This window comes from Dicentrarchus labrax, unplaced genomic scaffold (genome assembly GCF_905237075.1).
Source record: "Dicentrarchus labrax unplaced genomic scaffold, dlabrax2021, whole genome shotgun sequence".
Classification (NCBI taxonomy): domain Eukaryota; kingdom Metazoa; phylum Chordata; class Actinopteri; family Moronidae; genus Dicentrarchus; species Dicentrarchus labrax.
This window is the reverse complement of record NW_026136719.1, coordinates 10,841,309-10,862,491: the sequence shown is the minus strand read 5'-3', so window position 1 is coordinate 10,862,491 and position 21,183 is coordinate 10,841,309. Positions and strand designations below refer to the sequence as shown.

At 42.1% G+C, this 21,183-nt stretch overlaps 1 protein-coding gene across 3 annotated transcripts in view; it reads right to left on the bottom strand.

Moving 5' to 3' along the window:
* Positions 1-21,183, bottom strand: part of dmxl2 (Dmx-like 2) — a 39,353-nt gene that overhangs the window by 6,945 nt on the left and 11,225 nt on the right. The window contains exons 9-44 of one of the 3 annotated variants that reach the window (XM_051380229.1): positions 20,957-21,137; positions 20,591-20,809; positions 20,227-20,498; positions 19,288-19,557; positions 18,825-19,054; positions 18,500-18,702; positions 17,779-17,900; positions 17,211-17,300; positions 16,972-17,080; positions 16,768-16,887; positions 16,377-16,604; positions 15,794-16,080; positions 15,012-15,184; positions 14,262-14,913; positions 13,838-14,167; positions 13,633-13,752; positions 13,225-13,360; positions 11,924-12,034; positions 11,551-11,720; positions 10,804-10,901; positions 10,543-10,708; positions 9,776-10,040; positions 9,447-9,649; positions 8,884-9,282; positions 8,187-8,369; positions 7,776-8,072; positions 7,484-7,675; positions 7,303-7,379; positions 6,972-7,102; positions 6,274-6,523; positions 3,982-4,168; positions 3,699-3,832; positions 3,519-3,604; positions 3,140-3,341; positions 2,094-2,211; positions 795-860 (exon numbers count right to left, since the gene is read on the bottom strand). In XM_051380229.1, the coding sequence (XP_051236189.1) occupies positions 795-860; positions 2,094-2,211; positions 3,140-3,341; positions 3,519-3,604; positions 3,699-3,832; positions 3,982-4,168; positions 6,274-6,523; positions 6,972-7,102; positions 7,303-7,379; positions 7,484-7,675; positions 7,776-8,072; positions 8,187-8,369; positions 8,884-9,282; positions 9,447-9,649; positions 9,776-10,040; positions 10,543-10,708; positions 10,804-10,901; positions 11,551-11,720; positions 11,924-12,034; positions 13,225-13,360; positions 13,633-13,752; positions 13,838-14,167; positions 14,262-14,913; positions 15,012-15,184; positions 15,794-16,080; positions 16,377-16,604; positions 16,768-16,887; positions 16,972-17,080; positions 17,211-17,300; positions 17,779-17,900; positions 18,500-18,702; positions 18,825-19,054; positions 19,288-19,557; positions 20,227-20,498; positions 20,591-20,809; positions 20,957-21,137 (7,077 nt within the window). Of the gene's footprint in view, positions 1-794; positions 861-2,093; positions 2,212-3,139; positions 3,342-3,518; positions 3,605-3,698; positions 3,833-3,981; positions 4,169-4,210; positions 4,568-5,782; positions 5,966-6,273; positions 6,524-6,971; positions 7,103-7,302; positions 7,380-7,483; positions 7,676-7,775; positions 8,073-8,186; positions 8,370-8,883; positions 9,283-9,446; positions 9,650-9,775; positions 10,041-10,542; positions 10,709-10,803; positions 10,902-11,550; positions 11,721-11,923; positions 12,035-13,224; positions 13,361-13,632; positions 13,753-13,837; positions 14,168-14,261; positions 14,914-15,011; positions 15,185-15,793; positions 16,081-16,376; positions 16,605-16,767; positions 16,888-16,971; positions 17,081-17,210; positions 17,301-17,778; positions 17,901-18,499; positions 18,706-18,824; positions 19,055-19,287; positions 19,558-20,226; positions 20,499-20,590; positions 20,810-20,956; positions 21,138-21,183 lie in introns of those variants that run through there. The other 2 variants (XM_051380227.1, XM_051380228.1) reach the window with 2 other exon arrangements.

Below are 21,183 nucleotides of genomic sequence, written 5' to 3'. Positions count from 1 at the left end.
AAGCCTATTCTATTTATGGTAATATCTATCACAAGTAGGGCAGAAAAATATTTACTTCCAAAACACTTGCTTTGGGCCATGAAGTTGCTCCAAAAATATTCCCATTTCACATTAAGTCATTTCCCCACGGGGATTATTAAAGTATTTCTGATTCTGATTCTGATTAAGGTAGCGCAAAGTACGGCCACATTAGGACACAGAGGAGTAATCATATCACATGTAACAATTAAATAATACAATTTTAACAACTGATCTGGGTTTCCCCCGGTAACAACACCCTGCACAATTAGCAAGCCCCACGCAGCCCTGACAGTGAGCATGCAAGTTAGTAGGTCTACTGTATGTGCAAATTCTCTTAAGGGGAGCCCTTTTTTGCATTTTGGTCCAGCAGAATCAGTCCAGCTAGAGAGGAGAAAGGAGTGAGAAACACAGGGAGATGTGTTATTGGTAGGGATCGGATGTGAGGTTATGTGAGTGGATGTCATAGGTGTCCCAGTGAGAGGGAAAGATTAGACGTTACATCTAAGCCTTAGAGCCTTGAGTAGATTTTATGCCAGAAAAATTGCCAGAGCAGTCACTTTCAGGCCAAGCTGGGGAGGAGACATACAGAGCTTCACCCAGTTTGGTGCTACCTCTAACCATAACCTGTAAAACCAGTGCAAGTGGTGCACAATCATTTTTAAAAAAAAGTTTAACACACTTGCTCCTTCAAGCTTGGCTTTGCAGTGACTCTCCCAGACAGACAGACGGACAGACAGAGCCAGGGCCTGGGCTGGTACAGTAAATGATACTACCTTATAGGGACTGCTAGCTCCTGCTATGCAGTTTGGGCTTAAACGATCCATATGGTTCTCTACAGACTACACAACACACACAGAGGCAATATAGACACAGAACACACCAACACGGCACGACACAAAACACGTGCACAAACACAGAAAAATAAAACATGAAATGAAAAGAGAATGTAAAAGTTGACAAGGATCTTTGATGTATACTTGGTGATAAAATTCAGTCCATCTTATTAGTATGGAGCTACAGTCATGTAGCAGGATGAATGGAGATATGAACTATTGGCTAGATTTGAATTTAAAGTAACTCCAGTCAGCACAGACTGAAATTAATGTTGAAATAATAAACAAAACTAAGCATCTGTGAACATAATCCCTAGGACTTTTGTCTAATTTTGGACTGGCAGCTACAGTAGCAGTATCATGAAAGTGATTACATAATAATGAGTAGTTCCAGATATACCAGAAGGGAGTGGACTACCCTGTACTTTAGTTAACGATGTCTAAGGAGTCAAAGCAGTGATGCAATGACAATAACATAAATATGAGAATGACAGAGATAAGTGCTCAGTGAGCACCACTCTGTGTGTTACAATGAGGAGATAGATTTAGATACATGGGTGCCCTACATACATGTACATTTAGAAAGTCATCCTCTCTAAGCTTAAGTGCAATGAAAAAGACTATGTGGATAATATCTGTAGATTCTGTTTTCCATTCTTATGGGTAACCTACTGCTGACATGCGGTGCAAAAACAACTGAAGTGAAATTACAATACCTACTGAATTGGCCCATACACATTGTCCTTGACTAAAAAAATTACACCTGTCACATTCAAATGAAAACACTATAAAATAACATTCTTGTTTAGGCATTTCCATAAATAAATTACCTTTATTTTCTGTCTTCTAACATGATATTCTGGTGCTACTTTATGCCACTTTTTTCGACACAGCCACAGTGTGTCTTCATCTGTCAATCCTGGCAAGACAGTTCAGTGGCAGCAACTCGAGCCAGTAAAAAGAGTCATTTTGTCTTACAGATGACTCTAGTAGTTAAATGTGAGGCAAACCAACTTTTTAAAATTTTATTTCCAACAGAACGTAGTCTTATATGGGCCAATACAGTACTGGTGAAAGGGGGAAGTGAACAAAACATACAAAATAAAAAATGCAAACATTCTGGCATAAATATGAACCAATATGACTTGTTGGTCAATGGTGGGTTTAATTATAATAGCTAATGAACACTGAACTCATAAAAAACAAGCAGAAATTGTCTTATGTATGTGGGCTGCTCACCTCACTCTGCTTCCTTTTCTTAGTAAAGATGTAACGGATCAAAGTCTCCTGAAGAACTTCCTGTTTGACCAGGAAATGCCAAAGACGTCGGGCTGGAAAGGACTGGTGGTTCTTTGTCCTGAAAGAAAAAACAGTATTTTCAATACCATGGAATACGATACAATCTAACACTGCATCCATGACTGAAATTTAGTAACAAATTAGTTCTGTGTTTTGTGAAAAGTATATAAGCAAATTGTTAAAATAAAAAAATATTTTCTTCTGTATTATCCCAATTATTCTACCAGTTGGACCTTTGTGTACATGTAGTGTACTTATATGTCAGTAAACCTATATGCAATTAAACCACCTGCTCAAGAGAATTGAACTTGTGGTATAATCTGAACACACAATATACATAGTACCATCACATCTAACCAATGGCTGCTGGCTGTTTTGTTGTTCTCAGTTGTGCAGCTTAAGTATTCAAAAATTTCAAAAAGGTTTTTTTATTCAAAGTATATCTTAAGATTTGGTGTTTCTACTCAGAAATGTAGTTTGATAAAGAGAGCACTCTCAAAGTGAAAGTTATTTCTAAGGTGACATATTTTAGAAGTAGTGTTCTTAAAGATATTTGCATGTTTTCTGTGATCTGTGCACATATCTGACATATTTTTCTAAGGTAATATTTTATATGTATTGTCTGTTTGATTAGTACCTCTTGTTTTGTTAATGTGTACTGTAAATGGCAATGGTAAATGGACCTGTACTTGTATAGTGCCTTTCTAGTCTTCCGACCACTCAAAGCGCTTTTACACTATGTGCCACATTCACCCTTTCACACACATTCACTCAGTGATGGCAAAGCTCATCGAACAGAAACTAATGCATTCATACACATTCACACACCGATGCACAGCATCGGGAGCAATTTGGGGTTCAGTATCTTGCTCAAGGCAATACTGTGTATCTATCTAATTCAATCTTTGCAGGGCTTTTAATTACCCAGCACTAGTGTGTGAGAGTGTGCCTACATTTTTGTATACTGTATATGATTTAATGCTCACTTGAAGGGTGTGTTGTCTGGCTCCAGCATGGCCTTGTGTCGGAGTATGGCAGGGCCACCTCCCGCGCTGAGGTCAGTAGGATACGTGTTGATGTAGTTGGGAGGTGGGCCGTCAAATTTGTTCATTCGCTCCAGCATGAGCTGCTCCCAATTCTCTAAAGTCTTCAGCACAGCGTTGCTGAGAGGGGAGGTGACTGGAAGGTCTGTGACACAAACACATACTGTATGCAGGCAGCAGCAACACCAATGGATAGTTTATTTACGTATATTTATACAAATTCTCAAATTACACTAAAATATTTCAGTGCATCTTTATAAAAAACAAATCTTACTGTATATTTAGTTTTAAGGAGCTGTTCAATGATGATGTGAGTGTGTACCTGTGAAGTCAAGGCCTGTGAGAGGGAGGAAGTTCTTGACATTGTGATGAGCCAGTTTCACCATTACCAGCCGGATCAGAGCCCAGCTGTGTACAACACAGAAAGATATGCAATATGTTTTAAAACTGAAGCAAAGGATTCAAATTAGTTGGCAGAAAAACAAAAGAGGGTGAGACCTACCTGTAGGAGTTGGGGTCAGAGTGCTCCGTCATCTGCGTATCAGAAAGGAAAGCGTCGTCATCATCTTCATCATCCTCTGCGCCGCTTTCGTCTGAGTCACACAGAGCATTGCTATCTGAGAGCGGCAGGAAGGGCTGAGAGGGAGGAAATAATGATGGAAGAAAAAAAGAAAATGAAAAGGCAGATAAAGAGAGAGAACAAGAAACATGTTTTTAATAACCTAAGGACCATGAATCATTGATCTCATTAGTCGATTCCACATATGTAGAATTCAATGCCTTACCTTGGCCACAAAGTAATCCCACATGCTCAGCTCTGGGGGAATGAACTTCTCCCTGTATGCGGGTCTCTCTGTGGGCACAGGTGGTGGGGCGGCTGGCGTCTCCTTCACAGGGCGTCCAGGAACAAGCATCCTCATGTTGAACCTACGTCTGTATCGATCCACATCCTCCGCTGGGGGCTGAGGGGGGAGCCACTGGGGGAGGAGAAAAACAAAGAGATGGTATCTTTTTAAACACAGTGAACTCTGATGAGGTCAATTATTGACTGTAGCAGACTGCAGTATTCTGCATTATTTTAAAGCCAAATACATCTATCAGGGGGAAGTGAACTGCATCCACACATCTACATACAAAGCACAGTAACCACGATAGAGCTGAATTATACATTTTGAACTCTTTCATCCTATCTAAAATGTCTAAAATGTGATTCCAGTCTAAGACTATGACTTTTCATAGCACACAAAAGACAACTGATACACTTGGAAAAGAGGGAAACAAATGCACAAATACAAACGTTGAGGATGGAGGCACAGGGCAAGACACACTAGGTTGTGCACAAACCTGCACCATTATCCTGGGTGACTATCTCTGGCATCGCACCAGACAAAACAAGGCAGGACACAAACCAGAGTAGACAGCGCAGTTAGACACACAGACACTACACAGATCAATCAATCAGTAAATACTTGACATAGTTGGGTAGCACAAAATACACACAGAAAACACATCAAACAACGATGGCAAATTTGTTGAGCAGTCATGTGCTAAGCATTTTTTTTGTATCCACAGCACTTGAGGGAGGCAAACATGATGAGATTGGTGAGTGAAACATGTTTAACTAGTTTAAAAATGAATGTTAATAGGAACATGATAGGGAGGCATCAATATGTAACATTTGCGAATGCCTGTGTGTTTGTGACATGCATGTAAGTTTGCGGAGGCGCTCAAAAGGGCAGTTTTAACATTTGGCAAATTCCTATCAACATCTGGCATTTAAGATCCCCCTAAGCAGCTCTTCAAAAGGCTTTTGGCTTTGCTGAGAGCTATCTCAGACTCTACAGTGATAGAGTCGAAATGCCAGCCCGTATCTTCTCCCTCACAAATACAATATGAGCACTGATTACTTTGGACTAATGAATACAAATAAAGAGTGTCTAGTTCAGTCAACACACTTAGACTTATACAGCACAGCTACTCAGGGAACAAATATAAACATCTGGTGCAGAGAAAAAGCTATACAAGAGCTACTATCAGTCTATGATAGTCATTACCTCTATTACAAACTACTATACAGTAAATCTGGTTCATTTTTAAACATTTAATGCTACAAAATGGACAAAACAGAACTAGTTAAGCAGTTCCAGCTCTACAGTAGGATATCAATATCCTAATAACTTCTTAAGGTGTACCTGGTTTTGTCTCAGATTTAGTTTGAGAGGGCTGCTCAGCCTTGGACTCTGAACACTCATTGCTAGGCCCAGCTGTTGATTCAGTGGCACAATAGGAATGAGACAATGAGATGAGCATAGAGGACGTTACAACATGTACATGCAATGCAGAACACACACACACACACACACACACACACACACACACACACAGCTGATGACTTATCATAACATTAAACACAGATGACTATGTCTTCATAGCACTTGTGAGCTTTGTTGTTTGTAATGGGCATTCAGTAGTAGCTGCACGAGAGAGAGTGGTAAGTCAAGCAACTACAACAATGCACACCTGTACAATTACCATGCACTGCAATCCTGCAAACCAGCACTGCAATTCACCAGCCCAGTTACTCACGGCTGGCCTTAGTAGCTGGTGCCACAGTGCCCAACCCCTCTCCCCTTGAAACGAGAGGAGGGGGTCGTTTGGGGCGCTGGGTTTCAGTGGGGATGGGAGTGGGGTTTGGGGTGAGGCTGCTCTGCTCAGGTCTTCCTGTCTCTTGAGAATCCTCTGGCCTGGCTGCCTCAAAATCAGCTGGCACTGGGACACAGGGCAAAGGGCACACTCACACAAGACACTACACAGCAGCAGCAGCTGCATCTTGGGAGAATCAATAGGACAGGACTAGGTGTATGTCTGTGTAACTATGTAGACAAGCCTGAGGGATGGAGACTTGCCTCAAGTAAGACTTAAGTCAAGATGTAGAAAGTCAACAGACGGAGCACAAGAGGACAACGGTAAGAAAAGAGTATAGAGACAGGGACAGATTATGAAGACCAGGGAGAAAGACAACAATGACGATGATGATGGAAACAAAGGTATAAGTAATTAACTACAAAAGAATAATTCTACCTGGTGGTGCCTCGGGCCTCTTTGGCTTAATAATGACTTTGGCCCCTCCCCCAAAGACGGCAGCCCACACGCGGTTGTTGAGGGGATGTGCTGCCAGGCGGAAGAGTTCATTGCTGCTGTGGGTGCCCAGGCCATGGATGAGCAGCGAAAGATAAACAGACACGACTGCTTCACACAGCAGCACGTTCAGCTTCGGCTGGTCCTCCTCTCTGGCAGACGTCAACAGAGAAATCAGGGATGACACACCTGCAAGAGAGAGGACACACATATACACAACATGGTATATTCATAAAAGGTAAAACTGTAATTTAGAAAAAAAAAAAAAACTTCCACAGCAAAAAAACACTATCTCTGCACAATACAGAACACATTTATGAAACATTTGCATGATGGCGTGATCAGTCTCTGTCTTTCCGTTTCCTTCCCAGAGGCCATGAAGCTCCTATTATAGAACACCATCTGCCTCTCTGCATAAACACAGACTGCCTGCTTTGCTCTTCTCTTCCTCTCCTTTTCATATTCTCTCTCAATCATGTATTTGAGGCTCACATCCATTTGCATTCTGTGAGGATTCTGGAATATTATCTAATTTAGCTTCAATCTCAAAGAGCATTACAACAAAGATGTTAATGAATAGCAAGACCCTGATAAGCCCCAAAAATGCCAGTGGTTGGAAAAGCATGGGTGTTGTTACCTGGCCACTGTGCAGGAGCGGAGTTGGGAGTTATGTGTTCTTCAATGCTTTCTGTGCGCAGTCGTTTCCTCTCACTGAGCAATAGGCCCTGGTACACCATCCCTGTAAATTGGTTGGCCTCTGTCTGGCTGCTGCAAAGCCAACAACATAAAGGAAAACCATGTGTCACAACCATACAAAACATGCATATTCAAAGATAATTATCAATATCATGTTCACACAAAAACATATTCATGTTTTGTGTTGTGATACATTTTTGTTTTCAGGAAGGCAAACAAAATCTTGCAGAGACTGTTGGACCTGTGGCATTGCACTATAGGGGCACAGTTACCTGTAGCTATGGCTGTCACACAGTGCTTGATAGATGCAAGCAGACAGAGATGCTGCTAGTGTGTGCAGAGCATTCACCTAAAAAGAGAGATACATTTTTACTTATTCAGCATCAAAACAACTTCAGGTGACTGACACTATATTTAGTCTATATAAAGTTAGATTCTTATTTGAGTTCTGACCCGATCATCCATGAAGTCAGGATGTGGCGGGGCCTCCATGAAGGTTATGGTGTGGAGGATGTCGTGGATGTGGTTGCTGAGGTGGAGAACTGGATTAGCTATGACTGTCTTAGTTGGGGCAATGCAAGCTGAAAGTAGGGGCAGTGTGGTTGGCAGAGGCAGAGGAGACTGCAGCTGCTTAACTGTGAGTTCCTACAGAGTGAGACAAGAAGATTTAGATTTGAATTTATTAGATTATGCATTAATCCAGTAGACGTACATACAACATGTGTGTATGAGTGTGAATGTGTACCTGCTGGCTCTCCTGCAGAAGGAATAGAAGCTCCATGCGAACAGAAGTGACTCCTCCTCCCTTGGCTCCATGAAGACTACAGTAGGACAAAAACACCCTCAGCAAGGCCTGGTTCTTCCTCAGCCACGCCTTGCGCCTCTCAGAGTGCTGCTGCTTGGCCTGAAGACGACGGCGCTCCATCTGGTGTCGCTCGTAGGCCCCGGCCTCTGTATGCTCTAGGGCATCTTCTGATATGTCCACTGATGCTGTACGTTCTCCCCAACGTTCAACCTCTGAATCTTCCTCCTTCCCCTCCACCTTTGTGTTAACAGAATAACCATGGTCAACCAGGAAAAAAACACTTATTAAGGCACAAGTGCTGTACAAGTGACTATAAGTTTGTATACACTACAGAAAATTGTATCAACGTACCTTGTAGTTGCAGATCTTATGCATGGCTGCTATCTCCTTCTCCAGCCAACTGTAGAGCTGAAAGCGGAGCTTCCCTCCATCCACCTCAAAGCCTGTGGCCAGCGTACGCAGCTCTGTCATCAGGATCTTCAGACAAGCACGGAACTTCAGCTGCTCTGCTATCACGTCCACCTCTGATTCACCCTGAAAAATATGAGAGAGTTAGTTAAAGAAAAAAGGCCCACACTTTGCAGGCTTGTTGAACTTATATTTATGATATATATTTTTTTAATTTAACAGTGAGGCATTACTCTTTAAAACCTTTCAGAAAAATATTCTGAGCTGGATTACAGGATCAGGACCTCAGAATTGGTCATATCCATGGCAAAGATTGTCATGCCAGTTCAGCTTCTTTTGCTTGAGGTGTTGAATCCCAATGAGTTTAATCTGAATCCAGAACTTCTGGATGTGAATCATTGTAATTGTCCCTATATCCCAGTTAACTCAGTATCGGAACTGTTCCAGGCCAGGATTTCTCCTTACATGACATTAAAATGACTCTCTGTGTTTAGGAACATGTAATATAATAGTAACTTTTAACTTTTTTAAAAATTATTTTAAGGTAGATTTAAAATAGAGATATCGCTAATGTTTCAAGCATTTATAATCGTGCTATACTAAAATCATTCCAGTATTTGTAATTATTTCTTATTCTTACCTGTGAGTTCTCTCTCTGCAGTTTGGAGCCAACACTCTCTGAGCCTCCACCTGCTTTGGTCTCAGCCTCTGGTTTCTTCATTGTCAGCCCATCATCATCATCATCCTCATCCTCATCCTCATCCTTGTCATTTCCCCAGTCCAGATTCAGGCCATCATCCTCCAACTTGACCAAAGGCTGGCTCCAATCTAACCCACCAGCACTATCATTTCCTCCCCAGGCATTTGTAGGGGCTGCTGGGATGCCCCAGTCCACACCTCCCTGAGTGCCATTTTCCAGGGGTTGGCTTGAGTTTAAATTGGCCTTGGATGAAGATTTGCTGAGAGATGAGGAGCCAGCTTTCTTGGTAACTTTGGGAATCTTGGAGAGCACTTCTAGGGCCAGAACTGGGCAGCCCACCTACAGAGGATTAGATTAGATTAGATTTAGATACTATTAAAACCATGTCTAAACACGTAATTAACATCTCATAAAACAGCTGTACTAAGACAGGTATATGAAAAGTCCCAATTGTATCAGAGGAATTGGACTGGAGTGAGTGGTCATATTATTGATGAGCCCACCTTGAAGTGTGCATTAGCAGTAGTGAAGAACAGTTTGCGTTCGATAAGGTTAATCTCATCTGCGCTGCTCTTCTCAGCAGGGAGGCCCACAGTTGTTGCTGTGCCCTCTGGATTTGCAAAGTGGCGACGGATGATTAAAGGGTGTGTTCTCAGGTAGTTATAGAAACTAAACACCACTGGGTTGCAAGATTTCACCGTCACATCTGACACAGAGGAATGAAGAAAAGGCAGAAGAAAGAGAAAACACCTTTAAGCATGGCACACAATGCACATAATGAGCAGAGCATGTTTTAGTGGATCTTGCTGTGTAATACTGACAACCAACTCACCAGGGTTCTCATCATCCTCTTTAGGGATTCGCTCCAACAGTGTGTCCAGGGCTCGGGTGTAATCCTTCATGATCCAGTAGGCTATGCTGCGAAGGAATGGGTCAGGGTGCAGTCTGGAACAGTGGTAACCACTTCCGTCCCTGTTACAGCCCAGGACCTTCTCATAAAGAAGGCCTTGGCAGGTGGATGAATTCTCAAAATCAGCCTCATACAGCCTTGCTACAATCATGGCTAACTGGAGATCCTCCATCTTTTCCAACAACACCTACACAACACCAGAGGAGAGGTTATAACTGCAGTTTAAGTAAGAAAATGTAAGCATTAAAGTGCAGAAATGTAGGGAACTTTGAGGTAGTAATTTCCACTGCAACCAATACATGGAGCTGAAGCTTGCGCTTCTATTTCCTATTTTTGGCTATCTGTATATTTTGACTGTGTGATATGAAAACCCAGGCCAAGGAAAACTGTGTAGGCTTTTTATGCATCTTATCAGTGTAATTTAGACTTCAATCGTGTGACTTAAAGGCTACAGGATATCAAGCTCTCTCAGCAACAGAGATCCACACTATTAAGGATGTACTGATTTAACTCTCATACAGACACACCTTCACACTCTATTTTGTTTCTATAAAACAAGGCTACAGCAAGTTTCCACTGTGACGTAAATGAAAATGAGTGTTGGAGCAGACTCAACACCATGAGCTATGTCTGCGTATTTTGTGTGCTGTTGAGTGTAAAAAGTGTGTATTTGTGTGCGTTGTTCATACCTCTATGGCGTCTTTGAGTGATCCAGCCAGTAGGAAGAAGGCAGCTGATTGTTCAAAGCGCTGCTTTCCCAGCAAGGAGAAAGCATTTTTCAGAGCTGCCTTTCTCCAGCGGTCTTCACTGAAGTTGTTCTTGAAGAACTGAGTCATCTTCTCATCATGCTGAGACCTTACAGAAGAAAACCACACAGCTCAGTATATCCCACAAAGGCTATTTGAGAAGCTTAAGTGAAATTAGTTTCATGTTCAGAAACAATGTCCTACCTGAAGAGCCCCCACAGAACAGCTTTCTTCTTCATGGCCAAGTAGAACAAAGCAGCATCTAAAGGGTCGTTGTGTCTTTGGAAAGCAGCTTTACCTATCTGATTACACAAACATGTTATAGTCACTAAATCAGCAATTCAAAAACAACATAGCAATCAAAATATCAAAACATTGCAAATCGTTACAAATATTCCCCTTATTTAACTACTGTTAAAGACCTATTGTATATACATTAACTGTTTGATTTGAAATTGCTCTTTATGATAATCCTAGCTGCTTATCATTATAAATGTTCCTGTAGGAAAAACATTTCAGCTGGTTAGTACAGAAAGAATACAGTACGTATCCAGATACAATACTCTTTCGCTGAACTACAGAAAGTGTAAAAATGAACTAATTGCTCTATTTTTAAACCTTATAATGTCTTTGTTTTGTTGAGACATGCTGGTTCAAATGTTGTATTTGCTGCTCTGAGGCGAGACATATATATATATATTTTTAATATATTTGTTAGGCTACTTTGTTTTATTTATATATATATATATATATATATATATATATATATATCGGACTTTATCCTTTTCTAGTTAACTGCCAGTGTTAACCCTTAACTGTCCTTGTGTTAAAAACTGTCAATAAATCAACAAAATACAGGAAATGAAATCATATTGTTCTTGCAGGAGCAGGTGGCAATTTAAAAAAAAAATCTTGTGAATTTTATATATAAATCTGAATTTGTTCCGGTACCTTCTCCACCATTTTCCGCAGAGTGTTGATGTTGCGTATCCACCAACCCACTCCAACAGCTCTGAGCTCAGACCATTGTGGGTCGCCTCTCTGCATAGCTGGGATCATGTTCAGCAGCTCTTCTTCTGCCTCTGAGTGGAAGGCCCATGCAAAGTGGCATGTTGATAGGCCTGCCATAGAAATAGATAGAGGTAAAGGAAGAGAACAAGATGTCTGAAGTTCATTCTCAAGATTAAAGGCAACAGAAATCTACATCTCACAATAAAAATGACCAAACCAAAATGACAATATGGTGATACTACTATCATTAAAAAAAAAATTGTGAAATATAAAAATGTGTGACAGCAACAGTATAATGAGCAGACTGTTTTACCCTGGTGAAGCAGCTGCATGCGGTAGAGTGGGGGCAGAGAGGTGAGCAGACAGGTATGAAGACGCATGGCCAGCAGGTATCTCAGTCCACACTCATCCAGAGCCTCAGCACCTACACAAACACAACACCAGATATCTGTCAGCTTTGTCATTGTTATGCCCAAGGCCACTCTATTAAAATGGCAACCAGATATCAAAGCCCTTTATAACTCTAGTATCACTTGAGTTCATGTTCATGCTGTCAGGGACTATGTCTCTTGTCCTTGAACCTTCTTACCCCCTCTGTGCTTACTTAGTCCTGGAACAACCTGCTAATGTCTTCCTCTCAAAAGACTAAATAAATAGGATAGAAAATTGGAGAAAAAATACAAAGATAGTGTAAAAGGTGCAGTGTCTGTTTATATACAGTGAAATAAGAGCAGTATAAGCATTGTTTGTTTATGTTAATAAAGATATCATGGCTGGAGATTAACTATATCGAGGAACACACAATCAAGAAAAAGTATGCTTAGGTTTAATGTCTCTAATCTTTGGTCAACTTTAATAAAATATTATTTCTTGCCAAGGCTCACACTTAATGGACTGGTAGACAATGAGGTAGGCTAACAAGCCAAATTATAAAAGAAGCCTATTCTGCAGGTATGTGTGCATCTTGTGTCTTACATACAAAGTACATTATACAAAATAAAGCAATATTTTATTCATCCCCAAAGGAAAATTTCCCTCGTCAGTTGTCCTTCGCCCGGACAGATCACAGCGTAAGGACAGCTACAGAATAAAAACCCTAGAGCTGGTCAGTCTCTTGCTCAAGGACACTTCAATGGGTACATGGAAGAACTTCAATCAGGGTTACAACATACGAGCTTGGATTGCAACAGCTGACTGTCACATGTATGTAAAAACAAAAATCCACACTTAAAAATGTCAAAGCTAAAAACTAAAATGTTTTAATACAACCAGTTTTGTAGACTCTATAAAAAGGAGAAGATGTCCACAAACTATGATATTTTGTTATGGTGTATAATACAGAAAAAACTGTAAGGAGAATAAAGCATCAGAAGTAACCTAAATATATTGCAGATGGTTAAACTTATTTGAATGCTGTGTTACAAAGTAAGGAAAATTGTGTTTACTGTGGTGTGGAATATTGTATTTTAATGTGGTGAAGAATCTTGTTTAAGAAGACAGAAGTCCCCATTATCCCCAATAAACCTGGATGCAATAGGTTACATTAATTCTATGTTATATAATCTATGGTAGATGTCAAATGACTAACCTATATACACAAACATAAATACTGACCTGTGTACTGTTGATCAGTGGAGCTGGTGACCTCAGCACTGGTGGTTGCAACAGTATCTGCCAAAGCCACCAAGAACATCTGCTCTAGTCTGGTCAGTCCTGGTAGGCTGGAGTGCATGAGGTGACTAGACAATACCTGGACACACAAAGTAAGAAAGTGATGAGTAAGAGAAATGAGAGCCTCAGAAATGGAAGACATGCATTGATGATGTTGCTTTGTTAAATATGACCCTATTATTACTTTGAATTTGCAAAAATTAACTACTTAACTATTACCTCTTTATTAACCACTTAATTCCAATCCAACTGAGGAATCGAAATATATTTATTTTATCATAAAAAGCCTACTTTAATACTGCAATTTCCCTTTTTCTAAATGGGATATCCTTTTGAAATATAAAACAATACCTGAGCATGCTCTGGTCCAAAGTAGGTAGGTCCATATTGAGAGAGGTTGATAACTCGAGACTTCTTCTCTGGTTTGTCGGTGGCAAAGTTCATAAAGTCATCAGTGGTAACTGTTGGCACCTGTTCACACAGGAGGAAAGGAGTAGAAGGTATCCGTGGACTACACCTTTAACAACACAGACAGAGCTCTCATAACTCCACCTACCTGGAAGAGATCAGAATACTGGTCCTCTGTGGACTTCTTTGCTCCCTCACCGTCAGCCACCTTATTTCCCTTAGCTGCGTCTTCTGCTCCCTTGTACGAGGTGTCTAGATCAGCCAACATGAGGCTATACAGAGGCAAGGGAGGGATGGAGTTGATCTCTGTGTAGTCCCTGCCCCCATCGCGGCCAGCCACAATGGTGTCTTTTGCTGTGCTGCCAGTCACGCTGATAGTCCGGGATAGATGTCTCCTGGCTCCACCCTCACCTGCCTCCACATCCCTCACAACAGCAACTTCCCCAGCAATACACTTCACCAGGTGAGCGAGGATGGCCTGATATATAGAAAAGCAATGAGTAATACAGCATAGACAGCAATGTAATGTTTGCATTAAATCATTTTTTGGGGCATGCTTGTTACAGCCTCACCTTGGCACGGCGAACCTTGCCCAGGTCCATGAGTTCCAGCAGCTGAGTGGGATGGTACTGGGGTAGAGTTGGGGACAGGGAGTGAGCTGCCTCAAAAAGTCCCCCTTCCTGAAGTCCTGCTGGGGCACGAAGCGCCTCGTCCACTGCAGCACTCCCTTCAAACACACTCTTAGACCTGGCTCTCCCTTCAAAGACTGAAGACGGACCTGTGGTTTGACCCCCAGCAATGTCTGCGGACGATAGGTTGCCCTCCTCTCCCTCACCAGGCTTCTTGTCCTGATGCCACTGTGCATACACATGCATTTCACAGTCCATGCCCACTACCAGGATGCCGTCCCTGACCCAGGATAGGGAGACAGGGAGAGAAGGTGTGCCATCCACGGAGGACAGGAGGTCCACGGACCGAAGCAGGATCCAGCGGGAGCGGATCCCCTGTTTGATACTGCCACCGAGAGGAAGGGTGATTACAGCCACTCCCTCTTTGCTACTAGTCTGCTCGTTGACCATTCCAGAGATTCGGCCGTACATAAGAATGTTGGATCCGACTCCTACAGTGAGGATGTGAGATCCATCTTCCTTTGACAGCCAGTCCAGGTGGACGTAGTGCTTAATGTTGGGGGAGCTATGGTCTCTGCTCATGTACAGGTCAGATCTGGCATAGAGAAAATTAGTAACTTGTAAGACACCCATACCCATACACAAAGTGGCTGACATAATATGATACAAACACACAAGAGGTGACCTCCTGACCTGCTGTATACAAAGAGGTTGGAGTCCACACTGACTCTTGGATCCAGGGTTGATGAGGGTCTTGTGAAGTCATCCAGGTGAAGAGTTTGCTCTAAAACCCACTCTGAGCCACCAGTAGACTCACACTCATAGATGGACACATGCATGGAGAAGTCCTCTCTAGAGCCCTGCAGCTGAGGAAAAGAGGAGTGCTTTCTTAAAATGTTCGATTTTGTAGAATATTTCAAATCTGAAAATAATGTAGATACTGTAAACCAGGAATTAGAAAGTGAGCTGGGCTAATAAAAATACCTCATTGATGCCCGCACAGACCTCTATCCGGTATCACATCCTGAAGTACACTGACTCATAAGCCAGACAACTGATGATACACCTCAACTCAGTTTCAGTTCAATGACATTCAGCTCCACATACTTCAAATATAGAATAGCTACAGCATATGGAATTAGGTCCTCAGTGAGGTTTTAGCAGTTCCTTTTCCACTAATGACTAATGACTTTTAACCACAGATTTTAAACGCATTGCAGAGTATAATGTGCATAATGTATGTATTTATCTAATCTAGGTCTTACTTCACAGATATCCGCTTTAAATATAAATATGTATTCATATGGAATTGTTATCTATTTATGGAGGACCCATGCTATAGCTAAATTAAGTTTACTCACTGCATGTATATTTTTATTACAATTTTCCACATTTAAATGAATTCCCACACCGGTATAGGTTTTTGGTCCAATACACTGAAAACACCATTACAAAGCCAAATTCCAATTTCCTACCTGTCCTTGTCGTGGCTTTTTAAAGGCCACAGCCAGCCTGCCGATGTAGGAGCAGGACACAGCTACAGGCCGTCCTGACACACATACAGCACTGTTGTTGTCTTCCTCTTCATTCATCAGGGCCCAGGGCTCCCAGCGGTACACCTGGTTGTCCTGGTCATCCTCACTATACCCATCATCACACTCTACAGCACAGTGCCAGAACCGCACGCGAGAGTCAGAGCAGGTAGTAACAATCAGGTATGGAGCCAGGCACACGGGGTAGATGGAGGAGGAACTCAGATGACCTAGCAGGAAGGGGACCCAGTATGAAAAATTGGAAAATTTCAAGCTGGTCACTGCAAAACATGTCAACATGTTATGTGATTTCTTGCATTAACCAGATTTCTTGCTTTCTAACATGTGACAAATAGATTTTCCAGGTACTTCTTGGACAATTTTTATTTAATTTCTAAACCAATTGTAAGCATACCCAAAAATAAATGTAGACTTATTTGGGACCTTGAAAAAAGGTATTTTACAATTTCCTTTTAATTGGAAACAACAAGATGGTGTGAGTCATTTGTGTGACAACCATCCTAACCTGCAGAGGGAGTGGCCCTGGTAACCTCCACACCGTGGGGTAGGTCGAGCCGCTTGCTGTAGACCAGCTTGGAGCTGAGGATGAGTTTGCTTGCTGATTGTAAGTTGGCTGTAGAGGCTGACCGTGGCAGGGGTCTGACAGGAGAGGTCTCCGGAGACGAGTCGAGATTCACAAGTTGAGTGGGAACCATTAGCTGGCTTTGGAAGCTATAATCTGGACTTGGCTCATCTGGAAACAGAGACACAGGAAAATCATAACTGGCCTACACCTCAAACGAGGGAGTTTCATGGAGATAAAAAATCTCCATGAAATATTATACCTTCATACATAAGCATCCAGAAAACCTCCAATTATGCCAATAACTGCTCAGATGTGTGTACCCCACACTTACCAACACAGGCCTGCACAGACTTGAGATGCAGGTGCCACATCTGCAGGACAGAGTTCCTGTTGAGATCCTTTTCTATCACCACCAGGAAGAACTTCTCTGAGAATGGGGCAGGCTGGTAATCTGGATATAGTAAAATTACATTTTCATCTTCTTCTAATGTTAATCAGATTTGACACAGAGTTTTAATTTAACAGTGTGCTATACCTTCACCAGATGGAAAGGCAGGTGTGTATGCTTCTGGTTCTTTCTGGGGCTTATAGCCTAGAATGAAGTCCTCTTGGAAGACATGCAACAGCTGGGTGTTGGCGCCACACTGGTTGCACATGGAAACAGCAGGAAACAGGTTACTATGTCTATTGATGGGAAGGTTTTAGGATTTTGATCTGAATTTCTGTCCACCACTGACTGGAGGTTGGTGTCGAGAACACAGAGCAGCTGCTAACCTGGTTTGTAATGACATCCAACTCTATGATACATCCGGGTCTGGCAGTGGACTGCTGGCTGACAATGTTGAACACTTCGCCCACCAGTTTCTAAACAGAGATATCCATTTAGTGTACTGCATTTAAAACCAATAGTGTGGTGAAATCATATTGCATGTTATGATCTGACATAAAGGGTAATGTAGGCTGTTATGAAACAAGAAATAGAAGAATTAGGTTTATGAGGAACATTGCCACGTTTCCTACAAATGTGGGATCTATGCGTTGTAGATGTAGTTTGGTAACATTGATTGAATAAAGACAGCATCAAAAGGAAATTATAAAAAAAGCTAGTTGAAAAGCTGGCCTATAACAAAAACTTTATATCTGTGAACAATATGGTTACATCAGATTTGTGATGTTTGTTGGACTTGACTGCTGGTTCTTTGTGACAAAAAGTCCCAGTCCCAAGACCCACTATAGACCCAAATACATAAAATTCATGAAACAGACACTCTAAAAAGAGATAATAACAGCCGAATGAGCAATAACATTTTTTTTTCATATGCAGTTACGAGTGTTCACTCACAGACGTTTCAGGATCTGACAGCTCATCCAGTAGTTTTCTGGCATCCACCACAGCTTGATAGAGACGCAGGTTTTTACCATCTGATGCCACGAAGCAGGCGCTGGCACTGTTACAGTAAGTTCCTGAGGGACAAAACACAAAGTTCGTAGGAAAGCCCTGCAGTGCCAAAGAATGTATTCATTACTATTTAACCTACAACACATATTGATCCAAAGAAATCTGTAAAATATTTGGTAGTTGTAATAAAAAGTTGGATGATAAATTGATATCTCACATCTTAAAAATAATAATTTGAAAGTTTTAAGTTCTTTCTTCAGGCAGCAGAGAGATGGGAACAGTATCCAGGTTGGATCTTAATTGGATATATATTGCTTTCAAAGCACTGTCACAAAAATATGCTTATATCTTGGTAGGCAATAATGAGGCATGGATGAAATAATACACTTTTTAGTGCAAATCTGAAATACAAAACTGCACTGAAAGAAAATCATGGTATGAGTATACTGTGCATACATCTAGCACAGTTTTGTCCTGACAAACAGTGATACTATCATTTTGAACTATAAGTAAAAGCAGAAGCTTAGATGATTAAGCAACAGCAAAACTTCCACTTTTACAAAAAAGTTCTTGATAATTATGTTTATGCAACAATGTTTATGCACTGTCATTTATCACTGAGGTTAAAATTTCCACCACATTAAAAAAAACATGGTGTGTTTACCAAGTACAGAGCTGGGTACTAGTGTAGGTAGCCAAGCAACATTGCTGAAGGCAGAGGTGTGCAGAGAGTTGATACGGGCCAGTTCAGAGACCCCTCCAGTGCAGGACAGGGGTCCAATGTGGTCCACCCTCCATAAGATCAGCTCACTGTAGATGGCATTGGGGTCATGGAAGGTCCTTGTTGCTGCATTACGAAGCTGCTTTCTGCTAATGGAAATAGTAACTCATCAACAACACATTAGCTTGCTTCTTGCATATTCTTTATTCTCCACATTTCTTTCTTGTTTACTCCCTTTTCTTTCTCTGCATTCCCTATCATTATTTACCTGGGAAGTCCCTTTGGTAGGGGAAAGGTAGGAGGCTGCTCTCCTTCCAGGCTGCCGGGGGCCGAGGGAGGAGTGAGCAGAGCATTATGGTGAGAGGAGGTCAGCAGCAGTGGCAGCACTGTGTGGCAGGCTTGGTCGTTCAAATGGAAGCGGTGGCCGCAGTACCGGAACTTGTGAGATACAGTCAAAACGTTGGAGAAGGCAGAGCGCTCCGCAAATGTCACTGCCCACTGCAGACAGAGGGAAGCAAAACAATGAAGTGAGGGCTGGGAAGGCTGATTACACACAGCATACAAATACAATACAATTCATTCATTTGGTTATGCCATCATAGAAAGGGTTGCAGTGAGTGAGATAAGCTTTTGGAAACAACTTGGTCAGCAGTCGTCATTTATAGAAACATGCATGTGTTGACTGAAACATGCATCCCAAGCACTCAGATTTGTTCCTAACAATCTTTTACCTGGTTGAGAGATCCATCAACATGCTTGGAGACCATCATGACAGCAGGACTGATGCCGAGGTGAGGCTTGGGAGAGGGGGCCAGAGCGGGTGAACCCAGTCCGGCTGAGGCTGAAGCGGAGTGGGAGACACTTTGTACCATCCTGTCCTGTTCCCCTGCCCCGGCACTCTCGCCCTCAGTTAAAGTGCAGGCGTACATCAGGATGTTTTTACTTAGTGAGTTGGCATCACCGGTAGGAAATGCCACTGGAATACGGGAGGAGAAGGACACCTGGTAGGAGAGTTGAAGGAAATATTAGGAACACAAGCACAAGTTCTTCAGCCCTATAGAGACCCACTTAGCAATTCACCTCTAACTCATCAGTGGTAACAACCTTAACAATGAGCTATTTGGCTTGCTTGTCCATGCACACGACTGTACCATGAACATACACAGCTTATTGCATATTACACACATACTGTACACTACCACTTTCTACAGTAGGGATGTCACGATACCATAAATGTAGTAGTCAATAGCAGTGAAATTCCATGATTCTCAATACCAATTCCATACCATGGTAAAAATGTTTTTTTAGCCCCCAATCCCCATTTAATATTGAGTATCTGCTGATACTCAAATATGTATCACAAGATTTGTAGGAAATAGTTTTATGAACCATGACATGACAAAGTTATAATAGCCCACATGTACAGAGGAGTGCTGTGTCTCTCCTCCGGAAAAAAAAATAAAGGGATATTAGGAGAATTACATAAGACTGAGGGAGTGCTGAGTCACCTTACATTTTAGACAGAGTTTAGCTACAGCTACACTACTACCACTGTGTATGTATGAGTGAGTGCATGAGTGAGCAGGTGATTGATTCACAGCTGAATTTAAAGCAGAAGAGTCACTAATTTGGAAGAATGTTACAAGTAGGATGCTTAAATTTCTGCTCACCTGAACCTGTCTGAAGATGCCCTGGTTGAATTCGTCCAAGTACTTGACATGCCAAACCAGGAAAGATCCATCGGTGGGGTGGATGGTGAATAGCATGTCTGGGCTCTTGTTCCACTCTGTGATCAGAGTCTCCATCCTCCTCTCCAGCAACATGGAGGGCAAAGGCATGCTGGAGCTTGATCCCGGGGAGGATGCCTTGGTGCTTCCCTGCTCCCCTGGCTCACCTTCTTCACCGTGCTCTGAGGAGGCTTTGTCAGACATCTCGTCCAGGTCTAGAAAGACAGAAAACAATGTAGTTTTACAACATGATGTTGTAAAGAATGTGTTTTAAAGAATGTGTGTTGGATTTCGTTGTGGGTCATACCAAAGTCAAACTTCATAGGGGAGCCTTCGGGGTCCAGGGGGTCCTCTGTAGTCTGGTCCAGCTGCTGTTCAGAGAACTTACGGAGTTGCAGCATGAAGAGGTCCATGGAGGAAGTGAAGCTGAGGTCCTTATTGTTGAGCCAGTGAACCACAAAGCCTCCACCACCAGTGCCATCGTCAGGGTTAAACACTGCAGAGTCAGCCAGTACTGATGGGATATCTGACAAAGGGAAGAGGGGGGCAGGAGGAAGAAGAGATATGTGGATGAAAGTAGTGAGTAGATTCCATTTATTTCCAGTCACAGAAGTCATTTCTGCTGGATCAGAAATATAGAATCACAACTGAGCTAGTTCCAACAAAGACCTACCTGTGTTGGGGTTAATACTGGCTGAGATATGAAAGTGACACAGGGCATTGGCATGATGAGCGATGTGGCGGTGAGTGTGTGCATCCTGTGTGCCAAGCTGAGAGGGCAGAAGCTCACTGTGTGCCACCAGAGCAGAGGACCGTCGCCGGCCCCGGCGCAGATGCTTCAGGTGGTGGATTGACTAATCAAGCAAAGCACAAGAATAAAGGGTTATGTTTTTCCTTTAT